Source organism: Ahaetulla prasina, chromosome 8 (genome assembly GCF_028640845.1).
Source record: "Ahaetulla prasina isolate Xishuangbanna chromosome 8, ASM2864084v1, whole genome shotgun sequence".
NCBI lineage: Eukaryota > Metazoa > Chordata > Lepidosauria > Squamata > Colubridae > Ahaetulla > Ahaetulla prasina.
Genome location: NC_080546.1, coordinates 24992517 through 25012232, shown reverse-complemented (window position 1 = coordinate 25012232; position 19716 = coordinate 24992517). Strand labels below are relative to the sequence as shown.

The 19716-nt window shown below is 41.8% G+C and overlaps 1 protein-coding gene across 7 annotated transcripts in view; it reads left to right on the top strand.

Moving 5' to 3' along the window:
* Window positions 1-19716, top strand: part of PPP3CA (protein phosphatase 3 catalytic subunit alpha) — a 226447-nt gene that overhangs the window by 90553 nt on the left and 116178 nt on the right. For all 7 annotated transcript variants that reach the window (XM_058192880.1, XM_058192881.1, XM_058192887.1 and 4 more), the window contains one exon: window positions 2320-2520. In XM_058192880.1, the coding sequence (XP_058048863.1) occupies window positions 2320-2520 (201 nt within the window). The remainder of the gene's footprint in view (window positions 1-2319; window positions 2521-19716) is intronic.

Here is a 19716-nt window from a genome sequence, read left to right as displayed (position 1 = left end):
ATTTTTAAAAAATGAAAATTGAGAGCAAGCTCTTTGCTCCTTTCCTTTTCATCTTATGGCCTAAAGAATAGATTCAATATTAATGCACCCTGTAACCCAGGGCTGTCAAACTTCCGGCCCGTGGCTCGGATGCGTCATGTGCTGGCCATGCCCACACCCAATTTAGCGAAGGGGAAAATAGTCCCGGTTAGTCCTATGATGCTGCTGTGACGACATGAGATTGACACCCCTGCTGTAACCAATTGACTAATTTGTCAAAATATCAGTCAAAGAGATTATTTTTTAAATATCTTTGAGAGCTTCAGATTGCATCCAACATGCATTTTTCAATTGAGGACAACAAAATTTTTTTGGAATAGATATGATTATACTGCTGGTGTCTCTTTAACCTCAAATTTCTTTTTGTGATAATTGGTGGTTACTCTAAAAAGCTGCAGCTTCTTTAAGGAGATATTGACATGGGTGGGATCTCGGATCTCCTTCAGTTCCAGAAGTCTATTCACTTTTTAGTTTTCCCTAAAAATGATGCTGAAAAAGTAAATGCTTTAATGTTGGTTGCTGTTTTAGTCACCCAGTTTAGCTGATCAGCTGATGAAGCATGGCTTGTGGTTTTGTTATGTTTTCCATTTGTGATTATCTAGGATTAGCAGCCAAAAAGCCAAAAGGCTGCAGCTTTATTTCATAGAACGTTTTGTTTCACTTGATCCCGAATGCAAAGGAAGAGAAAAGGCTGCTTTGACAAAGTTGTAGAGCGTTTTGGGTTTCTTTTTTGTTTGTTTGTTGGTTTTTGCCTATGTGCAATGCATCAGTGCCGCTTTGAAAGTAGCTCTCTATGACTGACAGGGTGTATGCAATAACATTGCAGGGGGAAACATCCTGTTGTGTTATAGGCATGGAAAGAACAGCGCTGGTATTTTTCCTTTGAAAATTCTAATTGGGACCAGAATTTCTGTTAAACAGTGAGGCTATTCAGTGAAATGCCCTATGACTGTATCCATTATCGACCAAACCATCATTAATCCAGGATTTCACACTTCTCCTGCCTCCTCCTCTTCCTCCTCCTCCTCCTTCTTCTGCCATATCCATCATCAGACATTGGTGATCATGTTGGCAATCCTATTTTTATCAACAGCAATACAAAATGCGCTGCTGAGTTTTATTCAAACCAGTCCCTTAGATTTTGAAGCCATGATGTTTTTCTTCTGCCTAGACCTCATTTGCCTTCAAACTTTCCCTTGAGGATTAAATGAAGTATGGCGTATTTTTCTGGGTGTCGCATTACATGTCCAATCTCCTGCGCTTCAACTTCAACTCCCCACCTCCACTTGTCTATCCCCATCTCTGCCCTGCATTCCCCTTTACTATCCTGCACTCTGACTGCACTCCTTCAACCCTGCACTCCATTGCCCTATTCGCTGTCTTGCACCGTTGTTGTCTTCTATCGACCTTCTGTGTTTTCTTCTTCCTGCTACTGATCAGGCAGGCCTGCCCCTGGCTCTTAGTGAGGGAGCTGCTGGCTACATGATGCCTTCCCAAGTTGCGTGTGGCCAAGGCCTCATTGGCCAGCAACTGCCTTATGAAGGGCCAAACCAGGCTTGCATCATCAGCTATGATGAGAAGATGGCAAAGTTCAGTTGATGGCAGCAGAAGAGCAGGGCAGTGGGCGCAGCTGGGACAGCTGAGTGCAAAGCAGCTAAAATGGCAGAAATGGGGTGGGGGGGGTGAAGATAGCCATGGGAAGGAAGTTGAAGTACATCCTGCGTTAATAGATGTGGAGAGGCTGCTCAGCATCTGCATTTTGATCATGTGACTGTGAGGGATTGAAATTCCTATAACTTCAAGGATCAGGCGTACATATTCATTCGGTACTGTCGCAATTTCAAACGGTTCTAGAAAAGTGGCTGTTAAGTAAAGACTGCCTGCAATGGATAATTCAAAATAGCTTTACATGTGTTTTCTTGGTTATGGATACTGTATTCACTGCTTTCTCTTCCTCCTCTTCCTCTTTCATAAACGATATTCAGATGAAATGTTCATCATTTTAAAAAATCCAGAAAAAACCCCAATGAAGATCTATAAAGCTTGATTTTTTTTAGGATGGGGAAATTAGCTAGCTACAAATAATTGCTAGAAATAGCAACATAGCTGTAAGAAGCTTGCTAACAGCATCAGGAAATACTTTGCTGCATTGCAATCTAGTAAGTACAAAGCCTTTTTGGAAGCCAAAGCGCTGATCAGTAATGGAGATAAAACATTTGCTTTTTATTGAGACCAAGGGGTTTTCTTGGTGCATTGAATCCATTATCTTTGTTCTTGCAGCTGTCCCATTTCCTCCAAGCCATCGGCTCACAGCGAAGGAAGTGTTTGACAATGATGGAAAACCCCGAGTGGATATCCTAAAGGCACACCTTATGAAGGAAGGAAGGCTGGAAGAAAGTGTTGCTTTGAGAATAATAACAGAGGGTGCTTCGATTCTGCGCCAGGAAAAAAATTTGCTGGATATAGATGCCCCAGTTACTGGTAAGTACAAATAAACACTGAAGCGGTAACAGGAAATCTCCTCTATCATAATTATAAAATGTTTGGTTAAGGGCATAAAAAGCCATTACCAAAAGGTTGCTTCACTACATGTTATATTGGACAAACTGCAGCAGAACATCTCATAAATTATGGTAGAGGTAAGCAGTCTTTGAAGGGTCTGGATCTGCACCTCAGTGTTCTGATTGTTGGATATGCTATAGTGGACATTCCTGTCACACTGTGAAATTAACAGAAAGGGTAGGTAGGATCTTTACTCTTTTGATTTTGGGGGCAGGGTTTAAAGGGCAGAGATGGGAACAGAGGCTTTTGCTTTTGCTTTCATCTTTAATCAGAATAGAGCTGGAAGGGACCTTGGAGGTCTTGTAGTCCAACCCCCTCTTCAAGCAGGAGACCCTATACCAGGAGTCTCCAACCCTGGCAACTTTAAGACTTATGGACTTCAGCTCCCAGAATGGCAACTTAAAGTTGCCAAGGTTGGGTACCCCTGCCCTATACCATTTTAGACAGGTGGCTGTCCACTTTTTTCTTAAAAACCTCCGGTGATGAAGCATCCACAACTTCTGAAAGCAAGCTGTTGCCCTCATTAATTGCCCTCACTGTTAAGAAAGTTTCTTCTTAATTCCAGGTTGCTTCTCTCTTTGATTAGTTTCCATCCACTGTTTCTTGTCCTGTCCCCTGGTGCTTTGGAAAATAAGTTGGCAGCCTCTCCAATACTGGAATACTGCTATCATGTCATCCCCTAGTCCTTCTTTTCTCTAGAACTAGCCATATCCAATTCCTGCAACCATTCTTCAGATCTTTTTGTCTCCAGGCCTTTAATTATTTTAGTTGCTCTTCTTTGAAAAATCCCAAAGTCTCAACGTCTTTTTTGTAATGTAGTGACCAAAATTGGATGCAGTATTCCAAGTGTGATCTTAGGTAAAGGTAAAGGTTCCCCTCGCACATACGTGCTAGTCGTTGCCGACTCTAGGGAGTGGTGATCATCTCTGTTTCAAAGCCGAAGACCCAGCGCTGTCCGAAGACGTCTCCGTGGTCATGTGGCCGGCATGACTCAACGCCAAAGGCACACGGAACGCTGTTACCTTCCCACCAAAGGTGGTCCTATTTTTTCTACTTGCATTTTTATGTGCTTTCGAAACTGCTAGGTTGGCAGAAGCTGGGACAAATAACGGGAGCTTACCCCATTACACGGCAGCACTAGGGATTTGAACTGCTGAGCTGCCGACCTTTCAATCAACAAGCTCAACATCCTAGCCCCTGAGCCACCGTGTCCCTATTATTAAGTCCCTAGTAAGTGTGATCTTACTAAGGATTTATAAAGTATTTATAAAGTAAGGATTTATAAATTGATACTTCCCATGATAACCCTAAGACATACTGCTGAAGTTATTAACTGCTTGATGAAGCTTGAGATAGAAAAGCTCAAAGGGCTACTGGATTGACAAATGAACCTGAAGATGGTCTACCTATGTGATCATTAAGAAGTAAAGCAGACTAGATTACGTATGTGTATGGAAATGGGAAGAGTTGCAACCAAAAAGTTTTCTGGCTTCTTTTCCATCCAAGGATGGAGATCTAAAATTGGTGCTCCTAAAATCAGAAATTCTGCTAACCAAATTTAGGTTGAGTGTTACCATAGTGTTGGACAGCCACAGACGGGTCTGCTGCATGCAGAATTATAGCCTTATATGCAATTTATTCTCCATTTTATGTTAGTGCTTTTTAACTAATTTTGAATGGAATAGAAAGGTCTTTGTTGCATGCAGAAAGATCTTTGCTCTACAGTAAATTGAGAGATGAAGGAATGCTATTATATTTGCATTCATTAATTAGGATTCTGTACGTCTTAAATCGGGGATTATTTTTTCAGCACAAGCTCATACATGAATCTTGCCTGATAAAGTGATGCTTGCTCTATTTATTTAACAATGTAACTTATTGAAGCTGTTCTTTTGATATGAAATGCTGAAAAAAAAGAATAGCATGGTGACCTATATTTAATTAGGATTTAATGAAGTGATTTATTTGAAACTTTGACATCTCATCTTCCCATCTTAGTCAAGGGAAAACTTAATGGGTGTCTTCCTTCCAACTGTTGTAGTAGAAAGTCTGCAGGCCCCTTCCATTGCTTCCTATGCATTGTATCCACAATGCTGGTTTTGTCTTGCTCTAGAATTCATGCACCTTGGCTTTATACCTGTCATATGCCTCCTCCCTGCCATTTTCAGTAATCCCAATACGTTGCCACTAGTGTAGGTTTGGGGAGTGAATCTTACATTAATAATCCCCAACTGTCCCAGGAAGACTTAGTTAACCATCAGCAAGAGTCTCCCAGTCTCTCTGGGCAATTTTTTTTTAAATTTTCCATAATAATTCCCACAATTTGACCAGTGTACAGTACAATCACTTATCCAACAATCGATCCTATACTCAAATTATGCTCAATCAGGCCTGCTCGGCTGCCACTCCCTTCCTTAATCCTTCCTACCCTTCTCATCCTTCTTCTACTTTCCCCACCATCCTTCTCCTCGCTTTCCTACTTCCCCTCCTCTTTCCCACTTCTCACTTCCATCCTTTCTAACCCTCTATCTTCCCCTCCTTCTTCTCCTCCTATCCTTTCTTCTCCCTCCTTTCTTTCCTACCTACCAACTGCCTACCTACTTTCTTCTTTCTTTACTCCTCTTTCCTTACCCTTTCCCTTCCGGAGTAGTTACTGAGCAGCCCCAACTTTACACCATTCCAACTTGTTTAATTCTACCATTATTCCTGTACAATGGCAATCAATCAATTTATAATCTCCCCCCCACTCCCCCCCCCCGAGACTTCCCAGAACAGAATACAGGGTATAGTAACTAACAAACATAATCTAAAATATAACATAAAACATATTCCATTTCACACCATCACACTATCAATTCCCTTCTTTCTTAAACTCTAATACATAGCAATTCCTAACTTCACTCAAAAACTAATTGGTATTTTTTAATCTGATACTTATTTTGAATATAATCGATCCACTTTCTCCATTCCAAAATATATTTTTCTTGTGTATAGTCTTTTAAGTAGGCAGAAATTTTTGCCATTTCTGCTAAATTTGATACTTTACTAATCCATTCTCCAATTGTAGGTAAGTCTTCTTTCTTCCAATATTGTGCAATCAATAGTCTTGCAGCAGTTATTAAATTCAAAATCAGTTTTGTCTCTATAACAGTGCAATCTGGAATTATTCCTAATAAAAGAACTGTGGAACAAACTTGATCTTCTTTTTCAAAATGTTCTGCATAATCCACCATATTTTAATCCAAACAGCTTTAACTTTTTTGCAAGTCCACCATATATGATAATAGGTAGCATCCTCACAATCACATCTCCAACATTTTGCTTTCACATTTGGATACATACATGACAGTTTTTTAGGATCTAAATGCCATCTATAAAACATTTTATAAAAATTTTCTCTTAAATTTTGTGCTTGCGTAAATTTAACATTCCTCACCCAAATTTTTCCCCATGTTTCTAACATTATAGGTTGTTGAAAATTTTGTGCCCATTTTACCATACAATCTTTAACCAACTCCATTTCTGAATCAATTTCTACCAATACATTATATAATCTCTTTATATGCTGTTGACCTTGATTTTTTATTTGTTTTACCAAGTTATCATCACTTTGCCTAATACCAATTTTCTGATCTATTTTCCATCTAGATTGCAATTGTCCATACTGGAACCACGTATAATTTCTCCCTTCATCAACAATTTCTCCCTAGATTTTAACTGTAATTCCCCTTTTTCCATAATCGAAAGCTCTTTGTAAGTGATAACCTCCATTTTTTGTAATATAGAGTCTCCCAGCCTCTTTAGACATGCTGAACCAAGGGGATTCAACCAACCCCTTTGTTTACAGTTATATCCCTGGAGGTAGGTAAGATCAGCTGGGCAGCCTAGAATGAAGCTATAATCCCTACAGACAAGGGGTGAAATGCTACCGGATTGGATCAGACCGGATCGGGTGAGTAGGTAGCAGAGATTGGTTCTGGTTCGCCGATCCGGTAGCAATCACTGGCTGGCAAAGCCCCCAAACCAGTCCACGGCCCGCAGTCCAGCCTTCGCAAGCTGGACACCGGAACACCGGGAAGGCAGCTTGCTACCTGCTCGCCCTTAGGTCAGGGCCGGGGCCCATTCCCCGAGGCCCCGGAGCCGCCGCCCGCCCCAACCGGGTCAGGGAATGCACCATTCCCCGACTCCGGCCTTTCCCTGGAACCGCCGCCCACTCTTCGCCCACTTGCTGCCCGCTCACTGCCTGTTTGCCCTTTGCCTTTGGTCAGGGCCCAGGGATACCTCATTCCCCTGAGATCCCAGAGCCACCCGCTGCTTGCCGCCTGCCTCAACCGGGTCGGGGAATGCACCATTCCCCGACACCAGCCTTGTCCCGGAGCCGCCGCCCGCTCTTCCTTCACTACGCGGCGTATACTTACTTTCCTCCAGCGGCTGGCTGCCAGGAAAGGCAAGCATCCAAAAGTTACTGGAGTCCCTCTCCTTGAATATGCCGCCGCCATTGCTGCTTGTTCCATGCACCAGCTGCGCAAGCACACACCATTTATTTCATTTATTTATCAGTGGCAGGTTGGGTGTGCGCTTGCGCAGCCGGTGCATAGAACAAGGCGGCATATTCAAGGTGAACAACTCCGATAACTTTTGGATGTTTGCCTTTCCTGGCAGCCAGCTGCTGGAGGAAAGTATGTATATGCCGTGTGGTGAAGGAAGAGCGGGCGGCGACTCTGGGACAAGGCTGGTGTTAGGGAATGGTGCATTCCCCGACCCGGTTGAGGAGGTGGCGAGCAGCGGGTGACTCTGGGGCCTCAGAATGGGGCGTCCCTGGCCCCTGGCCCCTGGCCCCTGACCAAAGGTGAAGGGCGAGCAGGCGGTGAGTGGGCGATGAGTGGGCGGCAGCTCCGGAGAAAGGCCAGAGTTGGGGAATGGTGCAGCTCCGGGGCCTAGGGGAATGGCACATCCCTGGGCCTTGGCCCCCGACCCAAGGTGAAGGGAGAACAGGTGCGAGTGGATGGCAAGCGGGCAGAGAGGCTGCAGCTGCAGGCATCTCGCAAAAAGGGAAAAGGCAGCATAGAAATTAATTTTTTTTCCCTACTGGGTTTTGTGGGTGTGGCTTGGTGGGGGGGTTGTGACTGAGTGGGCATGGCTGTGAGTGACATTGAGTTGGCCACGCCCACTCAGTCAAGGACATACCCACCCACCAAGCCACACCCACAGAATAGGTAGCAAAATTTTTTAGATTTTACCCCTGCTACAGACCTTTGGATATTCTACACAGCTTCTACCATGCTCATATGCAAATTAATATGCAAGTTTTCTACAGAATTTATTTTTATTTTATTTTTTATTTTAATTTGCATTTATATCCCAACCTTCTCCGAAAACTCAGGGCGGCTTACACTATGTCAAGCAATAGTCTTCATCCATTTGTATATTATATACAAAGTCAACTTATTGCCCCCAACAATCTGGGTCCTCATTTTACCTACCTTATAAAGGATGGAAGGCTGAGTCAACCTTGGGCCTGGTGGGACTTGAACCTGCAGTAATTGCAAGCAGCTGCTGTTAATAACAGACTGTCTTAGCAGTCTGAGCCACCAGAGTAATGTAATGTAACATACAAGTTGTTGTTGTTGTTGTTGTTAGTTGCGAAGTCCTGTCCAATCCATCATGATCCCAGGGACAATGTTCCTCCAGGCTTTCCTGTCCTCTACCATCCTCTGGAGTCCATTTAAGTGCACGCCTACTTCTTTAGTAACTCCATCCAGCCACCTCATTCTCTATCGTCCCCTTCTTCTTTTGCCCTCAATCTTTCCCAGCATTAGGCTCTTCTCCAGTGAGTTCTTCCTTCTCATTAGGTGGCCAAAGTATTTGAATTTCATCTTTAGGATCTGGCCTTCTAAGGAGCAGTCAGGGTTGATCTCCTCTAGGACTGACCGATTTGATCTCCTTGCAGTCCAAGGGACTCGCAGGAGACTTCTCCAGCACCATAGTTCAAAGGCCTCAATTCTTTGGCGCTCAGCCTTTCTTATGGTCCAACTTTCAACATACAAGTAGTCCTTGTTTAATGATGATCTTGATTCTATCCCTCTGTTTATGCAGCCTAGAACTGTGTTGGCTTTTTTGGCTATTCTTGCCAGCTTGGTGTCATCTGCAAATTTGATGAGTTCCCTATCTATCCAAGTCATTGATGAAGATGCTGAAGAGTACTGGGCCTAAAACAGAGCCTTGGAGTACTCCATTGCATACTTCCCTCCATGTAGATGCAGTTCCATTGAAGACTACGTTGAGTGTGGTTGGTCAGCCAGTTACAAATCCATCTGGTGGTAATGCTGTCTAACCCACATTTTTCTACTTTATCTAGTAGTAGGGTATGGTCTACTTTATCAAATGCCTTACATATGAGATGGAAACTATACTGGCTACCACCAACATTTAAATAGTGTGTGAGAGAGATATTATTGATCTTGTTGAATCTTTTGTAGCCTTTGAAAGCATCAACCATGGACCATCTGCAAGAGTTGGAACCATTCTTTGGCGGTGATTCAGATCCTTCCTGAGTTACTGGTTTCAGTCAGCATATGTGAGGAGGGAAAGACCAAGTCCCAGGGCCCTTGAATATCGGGGTGCCACAGTGCTCAGTCTTTTACCCTCAGCACTTGGTATATTAAGATCTCTATGAAGAAGTAGAAACTGTCTTGCCCTACACTGACCTAAAGTCACTCTTTTTTGCCTGAGATGTGACTAGAATTCAGGGTCTCCCAGTTTCTAATCTAACCACAATACTCAATTAGCTTTAAACTTTTATATATATTCTAGGGGTGTGTGTGCTCATCTCTGTTTCCTAGCTGAAGGAGCCAGCATTGTCTGAAGATGCTTCCATTATCATGTGGCCAGCATGAAGCAACAGATGCAAAAGACTAATGAATTGAAAGCTTACAAATGCATAATTTTTTTGTAACTGAGATCCACAGAGTTCTTCCGGTAGTGGGGCAATGATAGGATGGTCTAAGGAATTAGTACCAGTTCACATGATAAAGGACTGGTAGATAAAGAATAGGTACAAACAAAATTGATAAAAGCAGTAAATTCACTTATAGCAGGAGTGAAATCCAGCAGGTTCTGACAGGTTCTGGAGAACCAGTAGCGGAAATTTTGAGCAGTTCGGAAAACCGATAGCAGAAATTCTGAGTAGTTTGGAAAACTGGCAAATATCACTCTGGCTGTCCCCAGACTGGGGTGGGAATGGAGATTTTGCAATATCCTACCCCCAGGAGTGGGGTGGGAATGGAGATTTTGCAATATCTTTCACCTGCCGTGCCCAAGCTATGACCACCAAGCCACACACCCCAGAACCAGTAGTAAAAAAAAAATTGGATTTCACCACCAGTGTATTTTCAGGGTTTGATTACACCCCCCTCCCCTATTCTGTTTCATTGTTACTTCAAAGCAGACCTGTGCCCATTAACCATTCATTGTGCCTTAATTCCGTGAGCTTTACTAGCTATCATTCTTTAATCCAGGGGATGCTTAGATTGTAACAGCTGTTTCTCTCCAGCTGCTTATTCTCTAGATGCATTGATCTCTGACTCCCTCACAACAGACAGCTGAGATTCTTCAGTTTTCTGCAAGTTCTGATTTTGGGAAGTTTCACTACCTCCTCATCAGAAAACTGTTTAGATGTTGCCGTACCTTACCCAACAGTTCGTTTCATATTCAGCAAAGATCCAAAATACAATTCACTGAATAGGTAGGATTTTTAAAAAGGGAGTGGAGGAGGACAAGAGAAGATTGCTTTTAAAAATATTTGAAATTTCCTGATCCATTTTTCAGGAGAAAACGGCATTTCTTAATGTTTTCAGGTTTTTTTTTTCCTAACATGATATATAACTCCTGACTTAAATCTAAAAATGAAATAGTATCCATAGGTCCTAGATGCAGGAAAGTAATCTTGCTTAGGTATTTTTTGATAGTGTTCAGAATATATGTAAGCTTCCAGTTTGATATATAGAATGTATAGCTCAACCAAGAATTGGTTAATTCTTTCTGTGGCTCTGTATGTGCTTTTAATTTTTTGTTCTATCATGATTAGTGAGTGGCTTCCATTGTTTTATTCTAAACTAGTGTTTTAAGTTGAAGAAATGAGCATTTTTACAGGTAATTTTTGGGCCTGTGCAGGGATTCTATTGAAGCAGATGACTTTCTGGTTGAGAATTTGGAATTTGCCTTTCTGATTTTTTTTTTGTCAGCAGCTGTTTGAGTCCTACTGTGAGCCAGAAGAAAAACATGAAAATGAGACTTGATAGGAAAAATTAATAATTCAGCCAATGAGCCCTTCGGGAGAAGGGTGGTATACAAATATAATAAATAATAATAATAATAATAATAATAATAATAATAATGAGCTGGGCTTCACCAAAAAATTAAAACTAGCACCTGAAAATAATAATCCCCAAACAACTAGCAGGACTTGAACACCATCAAAATTGATAAAATAACCTTCAGTCAATTGCAAAAAGGCAGATTTACTTGGAACAGCTTACATCCTGTGACAACAATTTTAATACCGTAAACAGAGTCAGCTGATCCTAGGCTGGTTGGAGAAAAAGATGGAGAGGTTAATTCTGGCAGCACAAGACCAAGCCTTAAGAACAAGTACATATAAAGCCAGAATTGAAAGCACTGGAATTTAAATTACAGTAAAGTTTGCAATCAACTGAGCTTTTGTTGTGCCCCCCTATAAAAATACCCAATTGTTAAGGTCATCTTTGAAGAAACTCTCTTCCATCTTTCCATAACATTAGAAAAGCCTTTTTGTTTTGGATGGTTTAACTATGCTCATATACCAGTAGAAGATGAGAATATTCATTCCAGATGTGCCTTAAGTCGTTTTTCTTGTAATGGTCGAGTTTTTATTCTGAAAGGAGTTGCTGAGGGGCATACCAGAAAGCTTCATTTTTGCTTCCAAGCTGTCCAACTGATTTACAGATAATTTGGATAAGGGATATTCAGCAAGGTAACTCTGAATTTAAGATGATCCCTTCATGCTTCAAAAGAGAAGATTAGACAGGATTGTCTTATCGTATTTGTTAGTTTCATGTTACTTCTTGTGCTAATTCAAGGCAATTCTTCTACTTCAAAAGTAATTCAGATGGGGAAAAAAGATCTCCTTCGAAGATAGACAAAGCGTTCTTCATTCAGATAGAAAACAGCGCATTCTGTAAATGAGCAAGCACTATTTTTTTTTTGAGAAATATGTGTGTCATTGGCTGAAGATTTATGCTAGTCTCATGAATGGCTGGAGAATTCCATGTGTCTTAAAATTACCAAAGTCCATAAGTATTACAATTGCCAAAGTTGGAAAATCTGCATTACAAAGTATTTGATACTGAAACTGTTTACCAGCTTCTATGCATTCACTGGAAATTTTGAAGAAAACTCACATCAGGTTGAACATGGAACCTGGGAAACAGCATGGAAGGGGACTAGGGTTGTAACTCCCATTTAAAATATAAATTTTTTAATCCTATCCCCGCATCTTCCTTTCTGTGCCCCCCACCACCCGACATTAAACTACCATATAAACAACAATAAGAAAACAGAAAAAAAACAAAAAACAAAACAAACAATAAAATACAAACAATCTTCTTCCCCCACATCCTCATCGGTTTCGCCTCTATAAAGAGAATGGGGAGAGGGGCGTGCCAATGCCGGGCACTTCTTTCGGGCTGTCTATTTAAATTCATCACTCAAAAAAGATAGCGATGACCGCATTCAGCTTCATATTTTCCAAGACTCTTATCTGCTTCTTCTCCTACTGTATCCTCACGACTCTTCTTCTGTTCAACCAACACAGGTGATATTTCTTTCCTCTTTAACCCTTTAGAGTCTTGCCCTCCAATAGCCCCTTTTTCTTCTTCTGAGATTGATGTTTCACGTATATGTTCCACCCATCTGAAGCATTTGATCTTTTATCTCCATTAATCCTCCATCTCAATCAGTCCAAGCTCCCGTAAATATAATAATGCATCTATATCTGGGGTGATTGTACGCATCCTTCCTTTATAAAAAAATTTCAATTGTTGTGGTGGCCTCCAATTGTATTTAATTCCATTATCTCTCAAAACTTTTGTAATTGGTTTTAAAAAAAATCTCCATGCCCTTTCTTCTCTTGATATATCCGGGATGACTTGAATAGTCTTCCTTCAAACTCAAAGCATCTCCCAACTCTCTTAACTTGGCCATAACTTCCAACTTATCACCAAGATTTGCGAACCTGACAAGCACATTCCTGTTAGAACCATTTTGCCTTCTATATCCAATTCTAAAACACTTGCCAGGTCTGCTATTGTGAGCGTAAGTTGCGTATCCAAATCATTAATCCATTTCAAAACCCGCTGTTCGATCGACAAGCTTAGTGTCTTAGCTACTGATCCACCGCATCCCTTTCTTTTTGTAGCCCTGTTCAAATGCTGTTGTATTTTTTCCTGGCACTATCAGATCTCATTTGAGAAGCTGCTGATAGTTAAGCCTCCTTTCCCTTCCACATGTTTCTCCACTGTGTACTACTTCCTCCCACTTTTCTTCCAGTTTGTTGGAAGAATGAAGCAGCATCGCGCTAAAGTTGCAATGTAATGCCACGTTCAGTGCCTTGAGACATTTGCAAACAGGACATGAACTACAACATTTTTATGATGAGATGTCACTTTGGGCTTGCATTTCACATGGTTTGAAAGCCACACAGAACAGAAATTGGGGAGGGTATTTAAAATTACTTTAAAGGAACATAATAGGAAAATCTCTATTAATCATCTATGAAAATTGCTGCTTTGATTTTTGTAGTAATCATTACAAATCCAAAATAATGATTTCTAAACATCTCAGTAATACGTATATAGTGTTCCTATTTTTAGATTTATAATTTAGCACATTTGGCAACAGCTGTTTTTCTCCTCTTTAAAAAATGGGTTTTGTTCAAGACAAGGAAGGAAGTAAATCATACAAATAATCCTCCTGTATCCTTTAAAATTTGTGACTTTATGAACATACTGATATTGTTTTGTTGGAAGTGGATTGTTCCTGCTTTCATTTCAGATTAGTTTACACTTCTGAGATTTCCTGGTCTGCCCTCTGATGCAGCTTGTTTGTTTGTTTCAAATCAGTTAAGTCAGACTCGATTTCAGTGAGGGCCGCGTCAGGATTGTGTTTGACCTCGGGGGGGCCAGGGGGGGCATGGCCAGGGTGGTTGTGGCCAGCTCCATGTCACTCCTGTCGGGGGCATCTGTGGTGGCCTGAGTGCTCTGCCAGCGAAAACAGGCTCCTGAGCTCTGCAACCCTTTGCCAGTGAAAACGGAGCTCGGGAGTCCTTCGCTGTTTCCAGGGCGGCCCTGTGGGCCGGATCTGGGCCTCGGGCCTTGAGTTTGACACCCCTGAGCTAAGGTATCTAAAGACACTGCTATCTACTCTTGACTGTTTAAATACTGGATAGGGTCTGGTTTATATTGTTTAATAATTATATAGTTTATTTTCATTTATTTATTTGTATGTCAGCTTTATTATTTTTACAAATAACTTGACATGATGAACATATCTAATGCATCTTTGTGTCCTTTTCCCCCTGATAATGGTTACTGTTACTCTGTGAGGTAAGTTGAGGGTAACTGGACCAAGGTCACACAGCTGTTTTACATGGCTAAGGACGATTGGAACTCTATCCTGGAGCCTTAAACAAAAGATTAAACTGGCTAATAGAAAAAAAAATGTTGTTTTAGATAAAAACAAAATGTAATTTTGTACATTTTTCCAAAGACATAGTGATAACAGAGTGATAGAGGAAATATACACATGGAAGGTAATATTGAATTGTGGAGGTATCATCTCACGAAAACATGTCTGTTGACAATGTAAATATATGATGATGGTGGTGATGGTGATGGAGGAAGAAGAGGAGGAAGAAAGTAGGATATCTAGCTTCAGTGTTCAAGGAAAAAATGATCGCTCAAATGTCACAGGTTTACTACTGAGATTCCTCCAGTGATTCCCTTTAGTTATATAGATGCTTTTAGGGGAAGAAAATTGCAAGACTTCATACACTGAAATGCATTAATCAATTCCCTCTGCAGTCTTAGAGAAATTGTTTGTGAGACTATGCACATTAATTTGAATTGACAAAATTTCCATTTGCCAATTAAAAAGAGCCCCGGTGCTTGGATTTGCAGATATACTAAGACACTACATTACAATAACTTTGGTTCTTGAGAAAAAATCAATGCAAATGAAAGCCAAACTGGCAGATGCGATTTCACATGATGATGATGATGGTGATGATGATGATGAAAGCAAAGATACAAAAATCCAACGACAATCCAAACTGCCGACTTTGCAACAATAAAGGCTAATTTGTTTCACATTTAATATGTTAATACAGCAAAATTACACAAACTGATTACAAAGCTAGACACGACCGAGTTGCTAAATTAATCCACTGGTTGTTATGTAAAAAATACAACTTACCTGTATCCAAAAAGTCATGGGAACATAAAGTGGAAAAAGTTACAGAAAATGAGAAGGTAAAGATCTTGTGGGACTTTCGAATACAGACGGATTGTCACTCAGAACACAACACGCCAGATATCACAGTTGTCGAAAACTGAAACATACAATTTATTGACATCGCGGTACCAGGAGATGCCAGAGTCAAAGAAAAAGAACTGGAAAAAATCATGAAATATTGTGACCTGGCCATCAAAACTACACGGCTATGGATGAAACATGTAACAGTGATACCCATTGTCATCGGGGCACTTGGTACCATGTCCAAGAATTTTATAAGATACATCAACAAATTGCAACTTCCTGCAATAACACCAGTGGAACTGCAAAAAACTGCGCTACTTGGAACATCGTACATCTTAAGAAGATATTTGGTTGATACCTAGGACCCTGACAGCAACCCGTATCAACCATTAGTACCAGTCAGTCATATTTCTTTTTTTTCTTTTTTTTTTTATTCAAAAAGTTTTACAAAATTTTTCCCCCTAGTCAGTCATATTTCTGACACATTTTTAAATGTTCAGTTGACTGAGTTTCACGTTTAATGAATAAAAGAGATAAATAATAATACATAATAATACATAATGTAATGCCAATATATTTACCTTGGAAATGTTGGCTAAAAAGATAAATCCTAAACAAGCACTCAAGCATGCAGATTTAAGCCTTGTTATTTTTTTTCCTATTAATAGAAATGTTGAACCAATGAACAATGCTTATTCCAAACCTCAGAGTGTACTTTGATCACTATTTACATGCATTGCTATAGCTGAACATTTAACATATATAAGCTGTAGCTAAGTACTTGCAGCAAGAATAAAATAAAACCTTTAGTATGATCATAGAACTATGTAGACTTGCAACAGGAAATTCAATCTTTCACAGTTTGCTCTGATATAAAATCATTTCCATGAGAAACAGGAAGAAAAGTCAATAGCAGTCCTTAGATAAACACCATTGTAACAGAGAGGAGGAAAAAATAGGAATTTATGTAATTTATGGATGATACGTGATGAAGGAGGACCCATCAGAATTCTAACTTGTATTACTAGTTATGTTGCCTTTTTTGTACACTTGTTTGTCCTGATTGCTTCAGGGGCCAAATGGGTGAGAAAGTAAAATCAATTTAATATCTAAAGAGGTTTCTATTTATTGATTTATAGGATTTATTTTCACAAACTATATTTAAGAGGAAAAAATAACTTAAATTGGGCCAATTGGAACAAATGTGACTGGGCATTACAAATGTAAGCAACCACTTTAATGACTTGGGGCTGCAAGAAAACAATATAAGGGTTGGAGGGTGTTATATTTCAATCCATTTTCCATAGTAATGCGTAAGTATTGGCTACTGTAAACTGCTGATAAAGGAGCAGCTAACTATCTCAACCCCATGTAGCTTTGAAAATAGCTTATTTATCCCACCAACTTCCAGCACATTGGAAAATTAGTTGGATAAAGTTGGAAATATCTAAACAGCTATGATTGTCTCCAGGGTGAAATGCTACCTGTTTTGACTCATCAGCTGGCAAACCATCCATGGAAAGAATGATTATGTCAGAAGAAAGGAAAAATCTCTTTATTACTAGTCAATGTATTACCGAATTATGTAACAAAAAACGTTTTAAATATTCTTGAAACACAATATAGAAACCAGAAATATATATTCATCTTTCTTTAAGCTCTCACAATTAGGCTTTATTTTTATAGAGCTAAAAGCAAATGTCATCCCAGTCCTCTGAAATTTTCAGTTTCAAATATGTGAATGTGGGAGACAACTGGGTCAAGGACAAGGAGTAAAGATAATTAAACATGGCTGGGTAAATAAACCTCAGATAGCAAAATTTCTAACAGAATTTGTCTAAAGGTTGCATAAAGAGTTTTGCATCTTCCAGGTGTGTTGATGTGTTGTCTCCATACCCTCTGAATATTGCCCATGCTGACTATACTTCATGTGAATTATAGTCGCAAACATCTGGGAGGTGTAAAATTACATACACTGTAAATACTGTAAATCATATTACAATATGCAAATTTATTCTCCTTTTGTACTGCCCTTCTGTCTGTCTTCCCTGTAAAAAATCCTAGTACTTGTTTTTTGGGGTAATGTATTAAAATTGCCACGCCCAATAGCAATAGCACTTAGACTTACATACCACTTCATAATGCTTTAAACACTCTCTAAGCGGTTTACAGAGTCAGCATATTGCGCCCAACAATCTGGGTCCTCATTTTACCCACCTTGGAAGGATGGAAGATTGAGTCAACTTGAGCCTGGTGAGATTTGAACTGCCAAATTGCAGTCAGCAGAAGTATCCTGCAGTACTGCACTCTAATCACTGCGCCACTGTGGCTCATCCTTACTAGTTCTTCAGAAATAGAAATTGGAATAGGGCAAAACAATAATTGTCCTCTGAGCTTGTTCCAAATTTCCATCTCTATATTAGGTGTATTGATATCCCTAATATTTGATTCATGCTATCGAGTCAAACTTGACCTGGTGAGGGTCGAACTCCTGGCAGTGAACTGAATTATTTATTTATTTATTTATTTATTTATTGTTTATATTTATATACCGCCCTATCTCCCAAAGGACTCAGGGCGGTTTACAGGCATTTAAAACAAGAAATACAATTCTAAAAACAATTAAAAAACTTATTCAAAAGCCTTAATTAAAAATATAAAAATTAAAACCCAAGATAAAACCCACAAACTAAAATCTAACTCAGTCCTGCAATTAAATAGATATGTTTTAAGCTCAGCGGAAGGTCCGAAGGTCCGGAAGCTGGCGAAGTCCTGGGGCAGTTCATTCCAGAGGTGGGAGCCCCCACAGAGAAGGCCCTTCCTGGGCGCCGCCAGACGACATTGCCTCGCTGACGGCACCTGAGAGTCCCTCTCTGTGAGGCGCACGGGTCGGTGAGAGGTATTCGGTAGCAGTAGGCGGTCCCGTAGATAACCCGGCCCTATGCCATGGGCGCTTTAAAGGTGGTCACCAAAACCTTGAAGCGCACCGGAAGGCCACAGGTAGCCAGTGCAGTCTGCGCAGGATGGGTGTTATCGGGAGCCACGAGGGCTCCTCTATCACCCGCGCAGCCGCATTCTGGACTAACTGCAGCCTCGGATGCCCTTCAAGGGAGCCCCATGTAGAGAGCATTGCAGTAATCCAGGCGAGGCGTCACGAGTGCGTGGGTGACTGTGCACAGGGCATCCCGGTCCAGAAAGGCGCAACTGGCGCACCAGGCGAACCTGGTAAACGCTCTCCTGGAGCGGCCGTCAAATGATCTTCCAAAGACAGCCGTTCATCCAGGAGGCGCCTAAGTTGCGCACCCTCCATCGGGGCCAATGACTCGCCACCGATGGTCAGCCGCTGATTTAGCTGACTGTGCGGGATGCGGCATCCACAGCCACTCTGTCTTGGAGGATTGAGCTTGAGCCTGTTTCTCCCCATCCAGACCCGTACAGCCTCCAGACACGGGACAGCACTTGATAACCGTTGGGGTGGTCCGCGTGAAAGGTACAGCTGGGTGTCATCCGCATACAGCTGATACCTCACGAAACCACTGATGATCTCACCCAGCGGCTTCATGTAGATGTTAAACAGAAGGCGAGAGGATCGACCCCTGCGGCACCCACAAGTGAGGCGCCTCGGGGCCGACCTCTGCCCCCTGTCAACACCGACTGCGACCGGTCGGAGAGATAGGAGGAGAACCACCGATAAGCGGTGCCTCCACTCCCAATCCCTCCAGCCGGCGCAGCAGGATACCATGGTCGATGGTATCGAAAGCCGCTGAGAGGTCTAATAGGACCAGGGCAGAGGAACAACCCCTATCCTGGCCCTCCAGAGATCATCCACCAACGCGACCAAAGCCGTCTCTGTGCTGTAACCGGGCCGGAAACCGGACTGGAGCAGGTCTAGATAGACGGTTTCATCCAGGTGCAGAAACTGATATGCCACCATACTCTCTACAACCTTCGCCAAGAAGGTTGAGACCGGACGATAATTACCTAAAACAGCGGGTCCAGGAAGGCTTCTTAAGGAGGGTCTCACCACCGCCTCTTTCAAGGCGGCCGGAAGACACCCTCCACCAAAAAGCGATCGTAATCGCCTGGAGCCAGCCTCGTGTCACCTCCTGAGTGGCCAGCACCAGCCAGGAGGGGCACGGGTCCAGTAAACACGTGGTGGCATTCAGTCTACTCAACAACCTGTCCATGTCCTCAGGAGCCACAGGGTCAAACTCATCCCAGACAATGTCACCAAGACCACCCTCGGACGCCTCACCTGAGTCACCGCAATCTTGGTCCAACCCGTCCCGAAGCTGAACGATTTTATCGTATAGATAACCGCTAAACTCCTCAGCACGTCCCTGCAGCGGGTCATCCCGCTCCCCCTGGTGAAGAAGGGAACGAGTCACCCGGAACAGGCGGCTGGGCGGTTATCTGCCGACGCAATGAGGGAGGCGTAGCAACGCCTCGCTTCCTCAATGCCACTAGGTAAGTCCTTGTATAGGACTTCACTAGTGTCGATCAGCCTCTGAACGGCTAGACCTCCAGGAACTCTCTAGGCGTCTT